This window comes from Lontra canadensis, unplaced genomic scaffold (genome assembly GCF_010015895.1).
Source record: "Lontra canadensis isolate GAN:19392208 unplaced genomic scaffold, GSC_riverotter_1.0 scaffold37, whole genome shotgun sequence".
NCBI lineage: Eukaryota > Metazoa > Chordata > Mammalia > Carnivora > Mustelidae > Lontra > Lontra canadensis.
The window spans coordinates 13,581,321-13,605,431 of record NW_022631031.1 but is presented as its reverse complement, the minus strand read 5'-3'; the positions used below and the strand labels follow the sequence as shown (position 1 = coordinate 13,605,431).

General features: G+C 33.4%; 1 protein-coding gene across 2 annotated transcripts in view; it reads left to right on the top strand.

The window, feature by feature from the left end:
• HNF4G (hepatocyte nuclear factor 4 gamma) overlaps positions 1 to 24,111 on the top strand; it is a 121,681-nt gene that overhangs the window by 73,927 nt on the left and 23,643 nt on the right. Inside the window, exon 1 of one of the 2 annotated variants that reach the window (XM_032869164.1) lies at positions 21,521 to 21,695. The exons of the other annotated variant lie outside the window; for it this stretch is intronic. Coding sequence (XP_032725055.1) covers positions 21,578 to 21,695 — 118 coding nt within the window. The 5' untranslated portion in view covers positions 21,521 to 21,577. Of the gene's footprint in view, positions 1 to 21,520; positions 21,696 to 24,111 lie in introns of those variants that run through there. 2 annotated transcript variants of the gene reach the window in all.

The following is a 24,111-nucleotide window of genomic DNA, read 5'->3' as shown; positions in this document are numbered from 1 at the left end:
GAATCACTTTGAAGTAATTTGACCTAATCTCTTAAAAAAAGAGTCTCTGCCTGTCTCTACAAAAACACACATTGTTAGGAAAGATGTTTGTGGTTGTTCATGATAACATTATTTATAAAAGGAAACCCCTGGGGAAAACCTGATTGTCCATTGGACGAGTGATTACCCACTAGAGGATGATATGGAAACATTTCCTGGATATATTCTCAAGCAAAAAAGACATTTGTAGGACATAATGTAAATTACTATTTATATTTTTTTAAGGGTTTTATTTATTTGTCAGAGAAGGAGAGCACAAGCAGGGGGAATGACAGACAGAGGGAGAAGTAGGCTCCTGGCTAAGTAAGGAGCCCGGAGCCCTTTGCTCTCAAGTCCCTGGGATCATGACCTGAGCCAAAGGCAGACACTTAACCAACTGAGCCACCTAGGTGTCCCTATTAATTGTATATAAGTATATACACACACAGTGTTTGTATGCACAGATTTTTCTATGGACAGACCCACAATAACTCAAAAATGGTGGTAGAGCCACTAGGAAGGGCAATTTGGGAATCTGGAAGGAAGGGGAGATTACTTTCCATAAAGAAAGCTTTATAGTTAAATAATTATCAAACATTTGAAGAAATTTCATGTGGTAATGAAAAGCATTGGTTTAGAGAACGAGTTTAGAGAACGAGCTTCAACATTCTGTAGCTCTATATGTGTGTTTGATTTGTTACTGAATTCATTTTGGGCAATTAAACTCTCTATACCTCAGTGTTCTCATAAAGATAAAAATGGTGGTCAGCTGCTGTAGGTATTGAATAAATACAGAATGTAAAGTAACACCAGGCCTGGCAAAGAGAAATCATCTGATACATGCTATATAATATTTTTATTAGCAATAGTAGTACCTCAGAATGATTGAATGTACCAAGGTTTTGGCTTCCAGTGAGAGGATGTCAAGATACTCTCACAATAGCAGCTGATGTTGATCAGAGTTTCCTACTCATGGTGCCATGACAAGCTGATGAGTTAAAATTGTGTTTTGTGAGTAATTTGTTTCTTTTAATACTTGACCAAAGTTAGAAGATTGTTTATGTTAGGACTAAATCATTGCTGTGCCTATAAAGACTCTCTCACTCTCCTGAATTAGGAAATTAATTTTTGAGTGGGGTAGAAAGGAAATTGCTGACAGCTATGGGTGTGCCAATGGACTGTATGGGAACATATGGGAAAATCATGTCATCACAAGCTGTAATCCTTTGCTATGGATAGAAACTAGTTCAAAGTCAATAAACGCAAAGTTCCAGATGATTTAAAGATCTAGGAATCATTGTAGAATATTTTCAGAATACATGAGCCTGAGTTGCCTCCATAATCCTAAAGGCCAATAAAATTCTAGGCATGATCAGGAAGGAAGACGAAAATATAATCTTATTCTTTATATTAAACAATAGCATTTCTGCTTTTAAAATACCAGTGCAGTGATGAGCACTCGGTGTTATAGGCAACTGATGAATCGTTGAACACTACATCAAAAACTAGTGATGTACTATATGCTGGCTAATTGAACATAATAATAATAATAATAATAATAATAATAATAAATGCAGGGTAGTTCTGGTTATCAAATCTCAAGAAAGACACATTCTTAGAACTGGCATTATTAGGGCAAAGTTATAAGCATTTTAATAGCTTTTGATATATACATGTTAATATGCATATATATGTTTGGGGGAAGGCGGTTTACATTGTTATCGGCATTGTATGAATCATATTGGTTATCTGCAGCATATAGTGTTGTCATTTACCAAATAAGCTAATTTACTAGGCATAAAATTGTATTTTGAGATGAATGTCCTTTGAATATTACCAAATTTTGGCATTTTCCAGTGTGTTAGTTATCTGTTTACATTTCCCTTTGTCTAAATTGTCTTTTTATGTTCTCCATGTATTAGTTATCTATTTACATTTCCCTTTGTCTAAACTGTCTATTTATGTTCTCCTGATGACTGTTTATTTATTGGGTTTTTGAGATTTCTATTACAAACTTAAATGATCTCTTATTACTTACATATAAATAATCCTGAGTTCTTATACAGTGAATTATGAATTGTGGAAGCTAGTTTGAGTCTCTTCTCTGCCAGACTCTATATTGTGATTTTGAATTACACCAATTATATTTGGTGGGCTACGAGTGGAAAGGAGGGTAGATACTCTGTAATTCCATTCACTGATGAAAGTTATTATAGAAATTTTATCTGAATCTGGGGTATAATCAATGCTTAACACTTAATATGATTATCACTGAGTAATTTTCTTTCCAGAGAATTTTATTGGTAACTTATTAGGATTTAGAAAGAAGGAATTAGAATTTAAATAAAAATTTGGAACAACAAAACAAAACAAGAAAAAAGGTCTCTGTTTTTGTAGAATGACATTTTCTAAAAAGATGTTAGTTTGGGGGTGTACTGATTTTACCCGCTAAATATTTGATGTAGTTACTGATTGCTGAATCCGATTCTTCTGCTAACTTAACTGGTGAACCTTTGACAAGTCACTTAACCTTTTTGTTTCCTCAAGCACAAATGAAGCATTAGTCTAAGATGTCTCTAAGCTCCACGCTAGCTGATTCTTTCTGATTGATTTATACTACCCATTTCTTGCTCCCAAATACACCTTTGGAATTTCCAATGAATTTAGGATTATCTATGGTCCACCATGAGTTGGCTTCTCTTTTTATCTAATTCTTTAATCCCTTTTTCAGCACAAGATTAGTCCAAAGTTTCAGAAGTTTGGAACTCAAAAACCATGTTTTGAAATTATATTCATTCATTAAAATACAAAGTTAAAGCAAAATATGTAAGAGCATTATTTTACCTTGCAGTCTTTTTGAGTGTGTTGCTCTGTCCTGTTACTCATAAACAAACACAGACATGCCTTATGCTGGGGAGAATTATATTGCAACCTCCATAATAGAAGGGTTGCAGAAAGTACATGATACAAGAGTTGCAAATATATGTATTTGGGGATTCTTGCCACATGTTAAACTAATTTAAAAATCGTCTGAAGAAGAATGTGATGAATTCATTTAACTCTGTTACATTTTAAATATTTTGTAGATACACAGACTCTAAATAATTAACTCTGCTTACTCCTCAATGATTTAAGTGGAATGACCCTTGACAGTCTGTTTGTAATAACTAACACGGTTCATTTTAATTATTATTTTTTTTAAATTGGGAATAGACATACCCAGAGTTTTAAGGTTCTTGGAGGTAAAATTGCACTTTTCAAATTGGTTAATTTAGTGATTTTTCTTAATGAAAATGAAAGTGTTCTGCATTTTAAAAATGTGAAGCTGCTTTTAAAAGTGATTATGTAAGTAATTCAAGATTAGGTATCTATTACAGGCAGTTGTGCCCTTTCTTTCCACCACAGCATACATGTCTTCTAATGTACTAAAAACTGTGTAGCCTGAACGTTAAATAGGTCTGAAAGTAGATTCAGTGATTTTTATATAAAAATCTGAGTTTGAAAGTTCAAACAAATACTAATTTCATAAATATAAAAGTTAAAGGTAGCAAAAATAAAATCTATCATAAGCTTTACAGACAGTTTTAGTAGTTATTACATACTAGATTCTGCACGCAGGGAACTCTTATCTTCCATTTTAAGTGCCTGTTTATCTTGTACTTGAACTCTTCCCTCATTTTATCCTTTTGAGTAACACTGTACTAAAGTGGATCTCTGATTAATATTTAAATGTACATGGGGATAAATAGGTAACCTAATCAGAGAAAATAATTAACAAGCCACCTCATTCTCATATCCTTTAATTCCTACAAGGGAGTATATACCTTGATTACTAGAATATCATTCCCTTTGACTTCCTTTTTAATTCCAGGTTTAGTAGGTTTTGTGATTGAACTGGCTCACTAACACTTAATTATAGTTCCTAAATATTTTCCGAATATGCTGCTTGTGTACTGTTTTTTTTTTCCACATTTGACTTTTCTCCTCTTATATAATATCAAGAGATAATCTGCAAAGATTATTTTCCCCATTCAGTTTTGCCAATTTTTTGACAGGATGTATGGCCACATAGGGACTTAGGTGGGAACTACTGAGATATCTTTTTGGCAAAAATAATTTTATTTGGTGATTAAAAATGAGATAGGTCTCCATGTATCAATGTGGAATTACATTCATGTCTTGATGGTTGCACATTACAGTTTTATTTGGGCTAAAAATTTCTGTAGGCATATGAAATGCTTACATGTATAGAAAATTCTACATGTATCTATGTATGTTGTATAGGAGAATGAGTGTTCATGAAATATATGTTTAATTTATATATGATCTATAGAAATGATAAATAATTACCTATTTTTATATATAACCCATCACTTGCCTTCCTGCCTATTCTATTACAATCTTTGTCTCTATAATTCTATTACCGGGGAGTGAAATTGGGAAGCAGAAGAATTGACTTTTAAATTTTAATTTACATAGATTATAAAATTTGCTTTTTTTTTTGATCAATCTTACAAGACTTTTATAATTAAAAATACAAGGAAAGTGAGAAGTAAGTATTGTCTTTTTACAAATATATTTTATAAAACTATTTAATATTTTTAATAAAATTTCAAAACTGGTTCAAAAAGTATTACCTAATTCCATTAAAATTTAGTAATATGTTTTTAAAATACATGGTATTTGGAAATAATTGTGAACAGAGGTGTGTCAAGTGTAAGATAATTATATATTTAAGTGCTTTAAAATAAAACATAATAAGTAATAAATGGAATTACCAGGTTTGGGGGTAAGACAACTAAAATGTAAAGAATTCAGAAGTTTTTGAATTGATTTACAGTTTGGGTAAAACTTGTCAAAAGGATTCTAAAGTTAATTTTAACATTATAAACATAAACAGAATGAGATAGTAATTTTGGAAAAAAAAGGACAAAAATGAATGGGGGACTAACCATATTGATGTTAAACAATATTGTTATTAGGCTATGGTGATGGTGTTAGTGGCAGGAATATACAGAGAGAATATTGTAACAAATGGAGAGACCAGAGCGAAACTCTCATGTATAGGTAAGAAAATTCATTCTCCTGTGGAAGTAAGAAGGTTAGGGTAGAACATCTATTCTACCTTCCCTCCCCAGCAAGAATTTTTAGACACTGTTTGAGAAAAGGGCTGGAGCCATTTGGAGCCAAATATAAATTCAAATAGGATATGTTTTTTACAGGAATTTACTGTGTGTGTATGTGTGTGTACATATATATGTGTATATATAAAATATGAATTGTATATTTCTTATATAACTATTAATATAAATATGAAGATAATTTTACATAAATTAGCATACATATATATAAAAGTGTTTTTTTTAAGATTTTATTTATTTATTTGACAGAGAGAGAGAGAGATCACAAGTAGGCAGAGAGAGAGGGGGAAGCAGGCTCCCTGCTGAGCAGAGAGCCTGATATAGGGGCTCTATTCCAGAACCCTGAGATCATGACCTGAACCAAAGGCAGAGGCTCAACCCACTAAGCCACCCAGGTGCCCCTATAAAAATGTTTATTTAAATCCAAACTGAAAGGAAGTTAGGTCCCCATCTTATACCATATCCCCCAATATTCTAAGTATATTAAATCATTAAATTAAAAAGAAGCTAAATAAAATAGTTAAATAAAAACAAATTTAAAAATAGTAAAATCTATTAAATAGTTAAATAAAAAAATGATACTTTCATAACTTCAAAACAGTTTTAACTCTCGAAGAATTTTCTAGGTTTAAAATTATTCAACTATTTAAAAATTGTTTATTGAAAACCCATTTTTTCACGTATTAGTTATACAGCTGTAAGAGGACAAAAGTACCAGTTTTCCAAGAGCTTGGAGTCTAGCTGGAAACACAAAGTAATTACAATAACAAATGTTGATCTTATACTGGAAGAACCGTGTGATGAGAGAAACAGGGAAGCTGTAACCATGTAAATAGGCATGGAGACAACACCTAAACTGAGGAAGTCCATTAATACTGAAGCCTCGACTGGGAGGGGTGAGTGAAAAAAGATAAAGTTGAGGAGGAAGACCAGCACTGACTTTTAAGTGTCTTGTAATCCATGTAGAGGAATGTGACTCCATTTTAAGAACAGTAGGAAATCATTGAAGACTTTTTTAAATTTTAATTTATTTAACCCGAAACAAAATAAAAACAGAACAGTTCCCCCATTTCTCCAACCCCCTGCCAATGACAACCACTAGTTTCTTTTCTATATCTTTGAGCTTGGTCTTTTGTTTTGTTTCATTTTTTAGATTCCGCATATAGGAGAGAACATACAATATTTGTCTTTTTCTGTCTCAGTCATTTCGCTTAGCATAATGCCCTCACAAATGGCAGATTTCATTCCTTTTTTATGGCTGAATAATATATATGTATATATATATGTATATATATATATATATATATATATATATGACAGTTTCTTTATCCATTCATCTATCAGTGGACATTTAAGTTGTTTCCATATCTTGGCGATTGTAGATAATGCTGCACTGAACCTAGGAGTGTGTATCTCTTTTTCAGATTAGTTTTTTTGTTTTCTTTGGATAAATGTCCAGAAGTGGAATTGCTCAATGATATAATTGTTCTACTTTTAATTTTTTGAGAAAACTTCAAGCCATTTTCCACAGTGGCTATACAAATTTACATTTTTACCAACAGTGCACAAAGGTTTCCTTTTCTCCACATAATCACCAACACTTGTTATTTCTTGTCTTTTTGATAATAGCCGTTCTAACAGATCTGATGTGATAGCTCGTTGCGGTTTTGATTTGCATTTCTCTGATGATTAATGAGGTTGAGCGTCTTTTCATTTACTTGTTGGCTGTCTGTATGCCTTCTCTGAAAAGTGTCTTTTCAGATCATTTGCCCATTTTTTGATTGGATTGTTTCTTTTTCATTATTGAATTTTATGAGTTCTTTATATATTTTGAATATTAGCCCCTTATCAGATTATGATTTGCAAATATTTTCTTCCATTCAGTAGATTGCCTTTTCATTTTCTTGGTAGTTTCCTCTGTTGTGCAGAATTTTTTAGTTTGAAATGGTCCCACTTGTTTATTTTTGCTTTCATTGCTTTTGCTTCTAGTGCCGGATAAAGAAAATCATCACCAAGACCTATGTCGAGAAGCTTACAGTCTGTGTTTTCTTTGAGGAGCTTTATGGTTTCAGGTCTCATGTTCAAGTCTTTCGTCGGTGTTGAGTTAATTTTTGTGTATGGCGTAAAACAGTGGTTACTGGGAACACGACCTCACTAGGGATCATTATAGGAGATTCAGAGGGGCAGCTGCTGTGGCCATTAGTCAGTAACTGTGCCTCCCAGAGCAGATTCTCTAGGCTACACACTTCAATGACCTCTAGCATAAAAAGGATAGAATGAAGTTGTATGGCTTCAAGAGCTGATTTTGAAGTAAATATGATAGGAATTGATTATTGAGTAGATGAAGAGCTGGGAAGAAGGAGAGAACTTGGGTACCTGGGTGGCTCAGTGGGTTAAAGCCTCTGCCTTCAGCTCAGGTCATGAACCCAGGGTTCTGGGATCGAGCCCCACATGGGTTCTCTGCTTGGCAGGGATCCTGCTTCCTCCTCTCTCTCTGCCTGCCTCTCTGCCTACTTGTGATCTCTGACTGTCAAATAAATAAATAAAACCTTTAAAAAAAAAAAAAGAAGGAGCAAACTTGGTAAAACTTAGTATTTTATTTTGGGCTTCTGAGCAGATGATGGTCCGTGCCCTTTATAGGGTAAGAGAATGCTGAAGAAGTAGACTGGACTCAGGAGTATATAGGTAATTTGGAAGACAGTTTCGATTTAGGGCATGTTGAGTTCGACCTACCTGAGAGACAACCAAGATGAGGCTGGATGAGGGAACAGGCCTGTGTTAGTCTGACTATATCTCTGTCTCTGTCTCTCTCTGCCTTTTCTTACCTATATCTATATGTTTATATATTGTATATTCATACACACACACACACACACACACACATAGTTGCAACCATGAGAAAAGATGAGATTGCCAAACTTTAGAGTGTAAGACCTGACAGCTAAAACAGCAAAGATATTACACAAAACTGAGTGTAAGTGACTATCGTGTTGACAGTGCACTTGAGGAAACACACAAATAGAAAATTCAAAAAGAATATATTAAAAGCATATTTTTAACAACATGAAAACACACAATCATTATCTTTTGAATGAAGAGCATCTTTTAAAGTGTCTGTTGTATATTTATTATAAAGTTACAGTTCACTTCTATCTCCTGCTGTTGTATATCTCCCTTCCCAGTAATTGGTTATTAAAATTGACTTTGGAGGCAACAAAGCTTTTTTTCAATGGAAAAAAAAATAATAAGCTGTGTTTGTTAGGCTTCTTTGTAAAAGATTCTGCCTGGGAAGTACAATTGCTATGCTAGCATATTAGTTCCCTTATTAAACAAACTTTTTTTTTTAAGGTGTTCTCTATTCTTTTGAGAGAGAGGGAGCACAAGCTGCGGGGAGAGGGAGAGGGACAGAGAGAAGCAGAGTCCCCGCTGAGCAGGGATCCCGGGGCAGGGCTCAATCCGGGGACCCAGAGATTATGTCCTGTGTGGAAGGCAGATAATAAACCATCTCAGCCCCCCCGGGTGCCCCTATTAAACAAACTTTTTGTGTATGTATTACTACCAGACTATGGAGATACTGGGGTTATGATGATGCATAAGAGGCTGTGTCTATATAGGTAAACCACAATATATTTATATGAACATTTATTTTCTAATAATAAGTTTAAATAAATAAATAATGATTGAGCAGTTCTTTATAATTTCCAAAAAGCTCAAGCGAGTTACATGGTCGAGTGTTGTAGTTTTCAGAATGCTTAAATACATTTTTACTATTGATTCTCATTTAAAATATCTTTAATTTTAAATGAGGACACAACCCAAGTATAGGTTGAGATTTCCCAACCTTAGCATAACTGACGTTTGACCTACTAATTCTTTGCTCTGAGCTATCAGCACTCTGTCATTGTCAGGGATTTGTAGCATCTCTGGCCTGTACACACTAGATACTAGTATCACTCCCCCTTCTTTCTCTCCCAGTTGTCACAGCCTAAAATGTCTCCAGACATCTTCAGATCTTTCCTGGGCTGGCAAAATTACCCTTCACTGAGAACCACTGCTATAGTTTGATAATTTTCCTAATTTTTTTCTCTAATTTTAGGTAATTTTCCTAAATTTTAGTGAAGTGTTGTTTCAAAAGAGGTATTTCTTTTTTTTTTTCAATAATGATACGTCATATAAGTTAATGTAAAACTGGAATTATGCCATGCCTATATAATGGAAATATTTTCACTAGAGTTTGGTTCTTGTCTTCAAATAAGTAGACAATGTAAATTGAAGAAGAACACAAAACAGATGACGTAAAAGAAGGGAAAGCCATTGGAACCAGAAAGACCTGATTTGAATTCCAGCTTTCTGTCAAAGATGCAAAAGAATAAATAACCTCCTTGAATCCACAGGATGATGAATTTCTTCTCCCTCATGCTTTTCCTAGATGTTAATTCAGCCTTCTAGAATCAAGGATTTGAACATTATATCTTCATCATTTTCTGATAGGCTCTCTAAGTAGCCCCAAGTCCCATTACTGCAATGGCTTCTTTTCATAGGAAGAAAAAAATTCATTTTCTTCTTCCCTCAGTTTTACAAATAAAACACATTGATCCCATTGCTCGATATATAATAAACTAATTGTCCCAATATTCTGGACCCCAGTGATGAACAATAAATAAAGAAGTGGAGAGGTATCTATGTGAATCTTCTTTGAGTACATTGAATGTATGGGAAAGCTCATATGTGCAGTATCAGTATATAAGAACCTAGTAGTATATAAGGAACTGGTGAGTTATTGAAGTTTTTTTTCTTTTTATAGTAAAGAGAGTCAATGGATTTTTTTAAAACCTCCTGAAAATCCATAATACTGAAGAGTGTACTAAACTTAGTAAAAAGGTTCCCAAGACATTTCATTAACAAAATAAATTGATTATAACTGACCAGAAAAAAATAACTGTATATTTGCTCTTCTGTAATTTTCATAAAACTGTCAATAAGTGTCACTTCTAAGAATATTCTTAATGGGCTGCTGTCTATATAATGAAAACATTTAACAGAAGACACTTTATGTGGACTACCTTAAACTGCTAGAAATAGTAACACTTCCTTAAGATACAATCTTCAGCAGATTAATTTTTATACTCTTTATTGAAGTATAATACAGATACATTAGCATAGCTTGATAAAGTTTTGCAACTATACAATCCCATGTAGCCACAGATTAGAGTTTGAACACGGAGATATGAGCACCTTTTTGAAACCAATGATATACACACATTTCATGTGGATTGACTTTCTATTAATATATTCATTAAATAAAATTTTATGTTACATGTATTATATGCATAGTATTATACTAGGTACAATAAGGAATATAAATGACTAGGTAAGATTATAACTCTGGAAAGAAGTGCTGAGTTTGGAGACGATGAAAGGAAATGTTCGTCACCAACTCAGAACATTCTATAATTACATACCCAACCTCATCATCCCCCATGAGGAGAAAAGACTCAGTTATAAGATCAGTCTGTCTGATTAAAATGATTGTCTTGAGAAATGTTTCATCATTTAGTGTTGTATAGTGAGTAGTTTTGAAAACCTACATTATATATTTATGTCCATGTTATATGCTTTTTAAGTCATTAGAGTCATACTTCTTTATCAGAATGGTAACATTATAAAGTACATATTTAGAAACAGTTCCCTATATACAGAATAGAATATACATAGTGAAATGGATGAGGGAGATTAGGGAGCAAGTGAAAGATTGGGAGCTGTTGCAATAGCTCACACAGGAAGTGATTGCCTCTTGAATTAGGAAGACTGGGAATGAATAGGTAGGGATAAATGAGAAATGTGTTATTTAGGATAAACCTGACTTGGTTATTGAATTGATAAGATTAAAGTGGACAAAATTTGCTGTTCATTGTTAAGATTGTGTGTGTGTGTATATGTGGTATTACTGGAAGAATAATTATAGCAAGATAAAGTCAGGAAAATCAGAAAGGAAAGCTTTTTGTTTCCTCCAAGTAAATGGTTCCACTTTATATATAAAACTTTATGTGTATATGTATATCTATGTATATGTATATAACGTGCAATGACCTGTTTCACAATAATAAGATTTCGGGGATAATATTTTTTGGCAATTCTGATATTCTTGATGTAATTCTAACCAACGACAATATCCAGAATCTGCTCCAGTAATATTTCAGCCTTAACGGACAAATGTTATCATCTCCAAACTACCTCTGAAACCTGGAAAGGCTTGGATGGAGCCACCTGACATTTCACCTCTAAACCAGCTAGTTCTATAGGCTCACCTGGGTCATTCTTTTAACTTCACAGTAACCAGATTAAAGTTTTTGGTCCCCACTTAGAATACTGTGGAAAATTTACTGTATATGACTGAAAGCTTTCTAAGGTGAAAGGATTAATCAAAAACTGCCTGGCTCAGTTGGAAGAGAATGTGACTGTTGATCTCAGGGTCATGAGCTCTGTACCCACGGTGGGCATAGAGTTTACTTAAAAAATTAAAAAAAAAAATGCTGAGGATATAAAATTACATTTTTCAGTGGAGTACTCATTTTAATAAAAATTTGGATATGGTGAGTGCTGTGAAGTGTGTAAGCCTGATGATTCACAGACCTGTACCCCTGGGACAAATAATACATTACATGTTAATAAAAATAATTAATAAAAAATTAAAAAAAAATTGGAATTATTTTTCTAAATAGTGATGGTAAGTTTAAGTGCATGAGATTCTGAAAGAAAATAGAAGAGCAGCAAGCTAAAAAATGAGCATTTATGAGGTAGATAAAGAAGGGAAAAAGAGGGAGTTGCCCCAAAGGTAAAAGAGAAATCAGGATAATATAATTTTAAATAAAAACAGTTATTGTATTTGGTAAGTCAGGGTTAGATTTCAAGGGAAGCTAATGAAACTTCAATTTCAAAGGACATCACTTGTCTGAGCCACTTCTGGACCCTGTCCAGGCCTTGACAGTGTGCATCTAGAAATTTATTTCTCTACAAGAGTTCTAGCAAAACTGAATAAGCTTCAGCTCTGTGAAAAATAGATCAGATACTATATAGTTTTACTGTATAGTTTTTCCTACTTGATATTAGTTTTTACTCATTTTAAAATACAGTGGTAATACCATAAAAATTATTATGATGTGCTCTTAACAGTTAATCAAAACAATTTTTGTCCCCAGTATTCTGATACAAATACTCATTTATTTAAATTTTACATATATTCATTGTTTAAATTTTTCCAGAGGCCTATGTTTCTAACCTTAATTTGGTTGTTCTTTTTCATTTTCTTTTCCACAGCTGGAGGGAGAACAGTTAGAAGAAAATATTTCTGCTATCATGATGCATATTAATCACTGAAAAGTGAAATTGCCCTCATTAATGTTAGTGTAACAGTATTTACCTGAACAAACATTCCATTTACTATCATATTCCAATATCACAGTAAAATTACTGGCTGACTTTTTAAAAAAGATTTATTTATTTATATTGGGGGCAAGGGCACAAGGGAGAGGGAGAGAAACAGTTGAGTAAACTCCAAGCTGAGCGTGGACCCTGACTCTGGGCTCGACCTGAGCCAAAACCAAGGGCCGGACGCTTAACCAACTATGCCACCCAGGTGCATCTGGCTGATTTTTTTTTTTTTAACTAAAGATTTAGAATTAGGTTTTTTACTTTTAGGGTCCTAGAATTGAAAGGTTATTATTTGGTTTCTTGTATCAAATAACAAACATTAAGAGATTATATCAACAATAATGGACAAACCTAAAAGGGAAAGGATTTATTAATACATACCAATTGTTTCTTTACATTTAAGCCCAAATACTTATAACAGAAACATAGTCATATAGCTTTTTTAAAATTTAATTTAAGAACTCTCTCTCTCTCTCTCTCTCTCTCTCTATATATATATATATATATTTGAAAGACTACAAAGGACTTTGTAATTCTCAGGAAATTTTCTTTGTTTCAATGTATAATTAATATGTTACACAGCCAATGAATATCTTTCTTTTTATTGCATATTGAAAATCTCAATAACACATATATGTATGTATAGTGGATCTTCATTATTTGCAGGTTCCGTAATTGCAAATATGCTTACTTACTACTGTATATTTCTAACCTCAAAATCAATACTCAAGGTCCATTTGCAGTCATTCTTGGATCTGCTGACTGGTGAAAACTTTGAGTTGCTCAGTAAGCATGTGCCCAGTTGAGATCATGCAAGGCAATGCTCTGCCTTCTTCTCTCCGCTCTCATACCAATAAGTGTCCTTTTCGCAACATATTTAATGCCATGTTTTTCTCCTTTGTGTGTGTGGTATTTTGGTTTGTTTTGTTCTGTTTGGTGATTTTGCTATTTAAAATGACCCCTAAGTGTAGTACTAAAGTACTGTCTCGTATCCCTGATTGCAAGAACTCTGAAAAATATATTTTAGATAAGCTTCGTTCAGGCATGAGTTAATAATGCTGTTGGCTGCAAGTTCAAGGTTAATGAATATGAGGGGTCTTAAACCCACATAAAGCAAGGTTGCAAATTGGTTGATAAAAATCTGATCAGAGGCTCACAGGTACTTAACCCTCTATTTCTCCTAGGAGCAGAGGTTCTATTTGCCAATTCAGTTATTGCAGTATTGTTCCTCTGAAATTCCTAAGAGAACACAACTGTGTAAGATAAGACAGTCACTGAGGAATCAGTGAATAGGAGGGTTTATACCTCTTTCTGTTTACCTGCAAACCAGGTAAACAGATTTACATTTTTCAGTCCAGCTTTGTGGATCCAGTGGAAAGTGGTTTTCATTATTTATCTCTTTATAAAGATATAATTATTATTATTGTTGCTGCTGCTGCTGTTGTTATTATTATTATTATGTGATTGTAAGTTTCATGAGGGCAGGGATTTTCTTTGTTCATGTAAAAATACTCAGTGACTAGAAAAGTGCTTGGCATACAAAATGTACTTACATGTTCAATATAAATGCTCTCCTGTCTCAAAGTTAATTATTCACATATGTATTTTGTTAATACATTCAGTAAGTATTTGGGGAGTGTTTACCATGTGGCAGACACTATTCTAGGCCCTAGAGATACAATAATGAATAAAGAATAACTTGAATGAATAGTGAATAAAGAGTAACTTACAGCTGAAAGCAGTGGTTTCTAGATTTTCTTGCCCATTGGAATCACCTACAAATCTTTTAAAACTCTGGTACCTGGGGCACCTGGGTGGCTCGGTGGGTTGGTTAAAGCCTCTGCCTTCGGCTCAGGTCATGATCCCAGGGTCCTGGGATCGAGCCCGCATCGGGCTCTCTGTTTATCGGGGAGCCTGCTTCCCTTCCTCTCTCTCTGCCTACCTGTGATCTCTCTCTCTATATATATATCAAATAAATAAATAAATTACTAAGAAAAAAAACAACTCTGATACCTGACTCCATCCTATGTTCTGATTTAATTAGCATATGATGCAACTTCGGCCTTGTGGTCTTTAAAACTTTTCCAGATGATTCTAAAATGCAGCAAAATTTCTGAATCACTGGCCTAATGTATAAGGTAAACATTAAACAATTACAAATTACTTACTTGAGAGTGATAATAGCCTGTTACTTTAATTTTGAAATAATACTTTGCCAAAAGCCACGAGCTTACCTGTTAATATCATTTTAATTTGGTCCTGTGTTTTTATTCCAAAAGGAACACTTCATTATGGTATTTTCAAAAAAAAGTTGCTTTTTTCAAAAAGAAATCTATCTAAAAGGAGGTGAAGTAAATTTAACATTTCAATTAAGTCAGTCATATAACTACCTTTATTAAATGGAGAGGCAAATAGTATTTAGTTTTCTCTAAATTAAATGTCACGTTAAGGCACCTGGGTGCCACGGTGGCTCAGTGGGTTAAAGCCTCTGCCTTCGGCTCAAGTCATGATCTCAGGGTCCTGGGATCGAGCCCCAAAGCGGGCTCTCTGCTCAGCAGGGAGCCTGCTTCCCTCTCTCTCTCTCTGCCTGCCTCTCTGCCTACTTGTGATCTCTGTCAAATAAATAAAAAAAAAATCTTAAAAAAAAAGAAGTCACGTTAATATGTTGTTCTTCCTGTGTATATAAAAAAGCTTTAAAGAGGAATGTTGAGCATTTATTTATGTGTGTATGGTGTGTTACTACATTTTTTGAATGAAAAAAAACAGTAACTTATGTATTTATATAGGTAGGGGTGGATGGATAGATGGGTGGATGGATGGATGGATGGATGGATATCTGGATGGATAGGTTGGGCTCCCAGATACTAAATTTACAGTCATAGTACATTTGTTCAAAATGTTCAAATCTAACTGCACTCAGCATAGTAAAACTGCTGCTATTTTTATTAAATATTATACCTCTTCAGAACATACTTGAAATAGGTACTGACCCAAACTGACAACTTCCTTCTCTTCATTTTGCATAATGCAGCAACTTTGGTATCAGAGTGCCACCACAATCTTGAATATTCTGACTAACTTCGCTGAGTTTGCAGTGGCAACAATGGTAATACCCATTGTAAAAAGGCAATGCAGAAATAAGTGACTGTCGAATCCTAACGTCCCTTATATCCAGACTTTTTTTATTTTCCTTACCAGTATAATCTATATTCCAGTTAATAATTTAGTACTAATCAGCTCCTTATCTCCTAAAAAGGAGAGTCTGTTTTGAATCACAAGGCAACTGACCTTGAAGGCAGGTTTAATATATGCAGATTTCTCCTATCACTTCTCCCGTTCCTCAGAATGTTTTCTTGGTTACATTTATGTGTGGGCTGTGCAGTCCCCCTTGGTCTATCCTAACAGTAACTGATTTCATGCTAATACAGTCTCTACTCCTCTTTAGTTTTGGGCTTTACATTTATTTATATAACTGCTTTTAAATAATCTGATTTTTTAATGAGAAAATAGGAAATTATATGAATATTTGAGACAGTCATGCATATTATAAAGAATAGTAACATTTTTAAACAAATTCAGCTATTTCATAAGGTGCTGTTTATCTCTGTGCAGTGTACTTAGATTTTACTATAAAATAGCACTTTTTAGTAGTGATGGGAGTTATTTGGGAATGACTGATTAGGCAAGTCATGTGGTCATTCTGATCATTGCATGATCATCAGAAAAAGAAGAAAGAAAAAAAATACAAGGAGAATTGTTTTGGTTTATATAAAAATGCTATATAATCTGGACTTTAAGAAAGGATTTATAAAGCTCTTTGAAAATAGAATCCCATCATTACAGACAGTGCCAAACTTCTTTCTTTGCACGTCAGTAATAGCAACTTGCTTTGAAGATTAAAATGTCTATTTTTGTTTGTTTTAATTTTTTAATATGCTTCTTTCCCTCATTAAACTGTGAGAAGAGACAAAATTTCTATTTCAAAAGGAATGATGGTTAGGTCAAGACAGTGGCAGCAAGGAAAATAATGCTTTTTTTTAATGAAGTGATTTTTGAAAAGTGAAAGGTAGCTTTGCTTTAAATGAATGCTTAATTCTCCACTTAATGGTTTCCTTACATTGAAAACTATCCATTGATGTGGATAGTTTTTCTTCTTCATCTAACTTTTAGGGATCACATTTATTTAATCTTCATACTTGAAAAGGTAGAATATGGAAACAAGAGAAACTACTAATGTGCTTTGGGGTTAATATGGTATTTTTGATAATGAAAACCTCAAAGAAATCAGATTACAGGAAAAAGTTTATTAACTCTAACTTTAAAATGAAATGTTTTAATATTGATATTAACATTCCAGATTATTTTTGTGAAAATTATTTTCCATAATTTAAAATAGAAAACTTGTTGATAAAAATAAAAATCCTTTTTATGAAAATTCTTTTATGAAAATAACCTTGATTTTTATTAGCCTGTTTCCTATTTTAAAACATGCTGTGAAGGAATGATTAAATTAAATATGAAATATAGAACAATTTAACAGACTTAATAGTCTTACAGGTAAGATAGAAATGTTTCTGCTATTATCTTGGATAGTCAATAGTGAACTGAGTTCTTGTCTTCTTTAAACACCATATAGTTTTCATCTTATGTTGCTCTAAAGAAATTTAAATAAATATTTCACATGTTGGTTTAGAAAACTATTGCTCTGAGAGAAACATTTTTCAGGAATATTAGTTATGCTTTTTAATATTGACCTTTTATCTACAACTAATAGTGTTTTTCTCTCTGGAGTGAACTGCCCTAAACTGGGGCTAAGAAGGTACATCTTGGTCCACAAACCATGATAACACTAAAGAACAGCAACATTTTGCTCAGCTTACAGAACGTATACTACAGTGACCTCTGTTAAGGGAGATTTTCAGTAGGTCATAGTTTATCATATATACTATATTTTTGGATCTAGATTAAGTTAATATATTTCTACTTTAGCAAATATATACTACTTACTATAAATTACTGTCTTAGGAATTAGCATGAATTTTTGCTGTTTTTCCCAATTAAACCTTTAGAAATAAGCTTAAAAGTACTCATAAATTTATGCTGAATGTAAGGTTTAGTAAGTCCCATTTATTTAAGGATAATTATTTCTCTATCACCTAGGCATAAAATTAATATAGTTCTCTTAATAACTACTTAAGCTTTTAATCTAATGTAGCCTTAATGAATTTTACCCATAAGAAGTACTTGGTAAAGCAATCATGAAAGACTCCCTGTGTGGTGTCCATCTGTATTTTTCCTGAAAATAGCTGAATTTTAATGTGAAAATATGCAAACAAATACCATAAATGTTTTATGTAGCTAAGGTTTATACAATTAAATTATATAATTTTATTTTGTTCAATTATGCTATGCACGTTTCCAAAAATCACATATCCTAAATTATGAATATTCCACAATCACTATAGCATAAAAAACACAAAAAATACTAAAGAATGCAATACTTGCTAAGATTATGATGCATAATTAAAAATCTAAAAGTAACCATGACTAAAATTTTTTCTCTGTGACATTTTCTTCTTTTCCTTTTTTTTTTCTTTTCTTTCACATCCATCTTGTTGTCCTTTTCCTACTTTTTTTTTTAAGCAAATAAAAATATTCTCAATTTAGCCTAATTAATTTTGGAAGTAGAGAAGAGGGATTGGTCATATACGAAAGTGATTAGCAGGTTATCTCATGTTAAAATCAATACAAGAAAAACTCTAATCTCCCTTTAGCCAACTCCCTGAGTTAACTCAGGTTTTGAACTTCCTTTTGTGGAATATACTCATTAGTTTTCAGAGTAGGTTAACTTCCTTAAGTAGTAGGCACCTTTTTTTGTTTAATAGCATTAACTATTCTATTTTACATTTTTTTCTGATTACTGATAGGGTTGATCATTTTCCCATGATTTTCATCATCATTCTATTTTATTTTAATTTAGTAAGAACATTTAATATGAAACCTACTCTTTTAACAAATTTTTAAGTTACAGTATAATATTATTGACAGAGTGCTGTATGATTATCTATAGCTTACTCCTCTTGCTTAACTGAAATTTTATACTTTTTGATTAGTCACTCCCCATCTCTCCATCCTCCTGGCCCCTGGCAACCACAATTCTTCTCATTGAATCTGTGAGTTTGACTATAGATTTCTCATATTGGTGTAATCATGTAGTATCTTTTTCTGTGACTGGCTTATTTTATTTAGCATAATGTTTTGAAGGTTTATCTATGGTATAGTATGTATCAATAATTTATTCCTTTTTAAGGCTGAATAGTATTTCATTGAATGGACACTTTCTCTGCCCATCCATTTGTGGACATTTATATTTTTTCCATCTTGGCTATTGGGAAAAGTGTTGCAGTGTCCCCTGACCATCTGACCAACTGTATATAGTTATCAAAGGTCAATTGTATTTGTTATGTAGCATGGTTATGTCATTTGCTCTTCTTATTTCATCACCATTTAGTTAAACATTGCATAATTTGCTGAAGCCTGAGTGTTAAAAGAGATTTTTTTCCCCCAACAAAAACCTAGTGGATACTTTGGAAGTGGATAAAAGCAAGTGGATTAAAATATATAAAGTATTTTTTAAAAGTATAAAATTTTAAAAGGCTTCTGCATTTAGGTTTTACTGATAGCTTTGACTTTTTCCTCCATTAAAAAATAAAACTAGACATCAAAGGCAGTATATGAGATTTATACAAACAAAAAATTTACTAAGAAATCACAAGCAGTGAGTACTTACTCGAATAAGAAGTCTTGGTTAGCCAACAAAACAGCAGCACTTTACCCATTTAAGCCGAATACTCTATTAAGAACGGATACACCATTTTCACAATTTTCTGTTCTAATTATTTTATTTGCTGAATGAGTTCAGTGAATTACCAATCCTAGCACTTAAGACAAGAAGTCTTCTACTGTACTTTGTAATTTATTCAAGAATATAGAACGTAAAGAGTTTTCTCTTCACTGGACTGAGCCTGACTGGATGCTGTGGGTGTTTCCACATCTGAGTATTATTAGGAAGACAAAACTACCCACTTGAGGTGACATGCCTGCTATCTGGATCTGCTGTATCTTCTGGAAATTCTCAAGTTTTTACTCTATAAAATGAAAAAAATAATTTACAATAACATGGATGGGAAACAGGTTTCATCTTGAAAGCCAGCTCTGATTAATTGCTAGTGACTGCTTGAGGATATGTGCTGGGATGAAATGCAGCTCCTTCCTCCTTCAGGGAAAATGCCCTGGTCCGATAGTGATGCCCCACCCCCTCCCTGGAGGTACAGGATGGAGTAGAACAATAAACTATGACAGCACTGTTCTCCTGAGCTATATCCACATTTCTCTTAGTGTTTTGAGTTCTGTAAATGAATGACTCTCTACCTTTCTCTTTTCTTCTTTTCCTTCTTTTGGGACACCTTTATGGGTGATATTCCTCAGCCTTGTTTAGTTTCCACATAGATGAGAAAGACTGAGCTATGCACAATTCACTGCTTTGGTTCACACAGGAAACATGTCTGTGTTACTTCTTCACAAGTGAGAACTAATTCATGCAAATGAAAACCATGGGATTCTCTTGCTGTCCACCTCTCCAAAAACTGAATAAATACAGTTAGCTTTCACTAAAGAGAATCAGTCCCTAAAATGTATCCCTCAGATACGATCCTCACAATTATGAGTGCTACAGAATATGAAGGCAAGTGAACTATTCAGTGATCATTGTTTAGTGAATCTGATTGCTAAAATGACTCCGCTATTTCCTTCACAAATTCTTCACATGGTTTTGAATATATTTTAAGAGGCTGGGCTTCCTAGATGAAAAATGTAATAATTTTCTAACATGCAATATTCACAAGGTTTATGGTATTAAGAAGTTGAATAAGAAATATTACTTTGCCATAGTTTTTAACAAACATAGGAAATGAGATTCTGACTTTATAATGTAAACGTGGCTGAAATTCTTTCTTGGAAGATAAAATCAATAAACGTATTCTCAGAAGTAAAATATAATCATTGAATCCTATCTTCTAAGTGTTCCCCAAATTCTAAATGTCCCTTGTCACGTGTGTGTGTAAAAGGTGTACTGTACTATATAGATGCTAGGTATTAGAGGTTGATGATGGGAATGGATAGGTCCACACATGTTAGGGATAATTCTGTTTCAGTTCAGTGCCTAGAATGTAGTAAGCATCAGAAGTCAAAAGAAATGAAAACTTATTCATGTAGCTATTTTTATAGAATGCCTGCAACGTGCTAGCAACTATAGTAGTGGTGTCCTTGGAAAGTTTACAAACATTCAAGGGATACAGATTCATAAGTAAATAGTTAAGGAGAATATGTCCAGCCATATTAGGGTTATGTCCAGGCTACTACTGTAATATATCACAAATCCTTGTCATTTCAAATTACAGATGTTTTACCCCAACATAAACAAAGTTAGCTCTATTGTACAGTAAGAAAAATTGAAATCGTTAAGTGCTTATGTTAAGTGTTGACTTATAGTCTTGGCATCAGATTTATAACAGTAAAATCCCATTTTTTAGAACATTTGGTATGTGATTTCAGCCCCTTGCATGGCATAAATCATGTTACAGATACTTGAAACCCGAGAGATTCTCTTTTCTATTTTTAACTACTTAATGACATCATTTATTGTCTACTGGGAATCAATTTAGGAAATCATATTCGTCCACTAAGCACTTCAGATAAGGTGATATGAAGCATTCCAAGATTATCACAAGGAATTGCTTTCGTATGCCATAAAAGAGAAAGAAATGAACAGAATATGGCCTGCAGAGGAGTTTACAGTTTTACAGCTCCTCCCACGTAAGTCACTGTTAACAGTAACAGTTAACTTTGGATTATCACTCACAGATTGAAAGCCCAGCAGCCATCACACACGCTGGCCTGTGGTGGCACTTGTATGTGTTTCTAAGTCAATGATGAGGGTATCAGAACCGATACTGGACATGGAGATGGCAAATTACAGTGAAGTATTGGACCCAACTTACACAACTTTGGAGTTTGAAACTATGCAGATTCTGTATAATTCAAATGGTGAGTTCTCATCTACTTGTAGACATAAAGGAAAGCAGGTATAATGGGAGGGGTAAAAACTGAGCTTCCCAGGTGGTAGCTCTGTATCTCCTTGCTGAAGAATTCACGACTTGGATTTTAAGACTATGTATCTGAGTTTTTGTATTTCCTCACAAAATTTAAGTTAATATTGTTATGGCTCATTTATGTTGAGTCTTTTTAAAAGTCTAGTTTCGCGTAACAAAGTGACATCAGAATTCTGTCATAGGCCAGTTAAGGTAAAAAGAACAGTTTCAGAAGTTACTTTATTTACTGTAAATCACAGTAGTAAGTAACATTGGCAGACTGGCTGTGAAGTACATTTTCCATGCGGTACTTAAAATGACATACAGAACGCTGGAGGCCTTTACTGGTTGCCTCCTCCTGTCGTTTCAGTTCTCAATGGCTGTTGATGAGAAACTTCATTTAAAATTACTATAAGTTTTTGCACTGAACCCAGTATGAAAGGAAATAAAGGCGTATATTATAACCTTACTACTTGACAAGCTAATGTTTAGCCTCACAAATCTCTTGGTATTTATCCACTGTAACTTTTTAACTTCAAATAAGGCATGGATTGTTTAGAGTTCATGTCTTTATATAATATAGTTTATTGTTGACTTTGTATTTAGGTTTTTCCCAAGTAAAAGTCTTGTCCAAGATTACTTATAATTGTCAGATCACCTCAAATCTAGTAATTATGTATACTTTGAAAAACGTGTGTGTGTGTGTGTGTGTGTGTGTGTGTGTGTGTGTGTGTGTAGTATAGTTCGGGATTGAGAATATATCTTCTACTCAGGATAGGGCAACATTCTGCTATGCTCCTCAGTTTTACAACTGCTGATCTCATTATATTTATAATAAGCAACAGTTTATTAGTGGGAAGATTTTTTTAATCCTTAGAAGATAAATTCTGAAATTTTAGCACAAAGAGAATTAAAAGAAACCCTTAGTGCAAATCTTAGGAAATCACTATTTTTATTCCTTAGGTTTAGATTTGATTAAAGATATTTAATAGTATATTTGGCTCCAGAGAGTCATGATTTTTTAAAAGACTGTATATTACTAAATAAGGACAGATTTAGCATAAATATGTAACACAGCTAACTTCTGTGTTGTCTAACTTGTTTTGTAATAATGTTGTTAACAATATGTAAGTATGATATTAAACTGGAAGCAAGAGCTGAATTTTTTTCCTGTTTCCATAAATCTGGAACAATCAATCCTAACACTTCTGTCGTATTTCTAAACCAATTTTGTTTATGTTACCAAAAAGAAAAATTCTTCACGTTAAACTCTATAACATCACATGATTAACCCTTAAACATATTCTCATTAAGGTTTTTCTTGACGAAATTATATATGGTAATGTCTGTCTACTCAGAAGTATTAGTAAGCAGAATATATGTGTTTTCACAGAATTTAATTGACACATGACAGACTTTAATTTTATCTTTTGTTATATTCAAGATACGATGAGTTGTTCTGTTAGAATTTAGACAGATCCAAGTTCTCTAACATCATGAGGTTTATATACTGTATGTAAAGAGGGGGTGGTAAATGAACAGACTAGTACATTATTTTTAAAAATGAAGTAGTTATTTAAAAAATAATCAGGGTTCTAGATTCTACTTGGAGGGCAGATGAGGGATGACTCTTAGATGTGTGTTCAGAGAATATTTCATAGACAGTGAGAGACTGGAGCAGAAATCAGATCACCAGTTCAAAGACATCCTTGAGGAAGAACTTACCTTCGAGGCAAGAGCAGCAAATGTAAAGATTCAGAGATGGAAACTGCCAACTCTAAGGAAGTTAAAAAGGCGACATTGTTGAACAGTGAACAGGATGGAAAGTTGTACCAAGTAATGGAGTCAGAGAGGTGGGAGGGGGCTTTAACACACAAGGCTTTACAGCAAGTCTGAGATGCGTAGGCTTTATTCTGTTTCTGAGGGTTAGGGACAGAAGACTAATATGATGTGAATTTCTTGTTCCAAGAGCACTTTGGGGTAATAAACAGTAGGGGAGCAAGGGTGGAAACAGAAAAATTAGATAAGAGGCTATTGCAGTAATGTAGGGGAAAGATTATAGTTGATTGGGTAAGGGTGACCATGGTAAAAGGGTGAAAAGTTGTGAATTCAATATGTATTTCAAATATGGACTTAGTATTAGATTGGATATGAACAATGATGGGGAGAATCCAATGAAGACCACCGGGTTATTGGCCCAAGGTACTGTATGGAACCATTGACTGACTGACATAGGGAAGACTGAAGGAAGAACAAATTTGAGGGGAAAAAGAGAAGAGTTGTGTTTTGATACATTAATTTGCAATTCCTATTAAACTTTTTTTTTTTTTAAAGATTATTTATTTATTTATTTATTTATTTGACAGACAGAG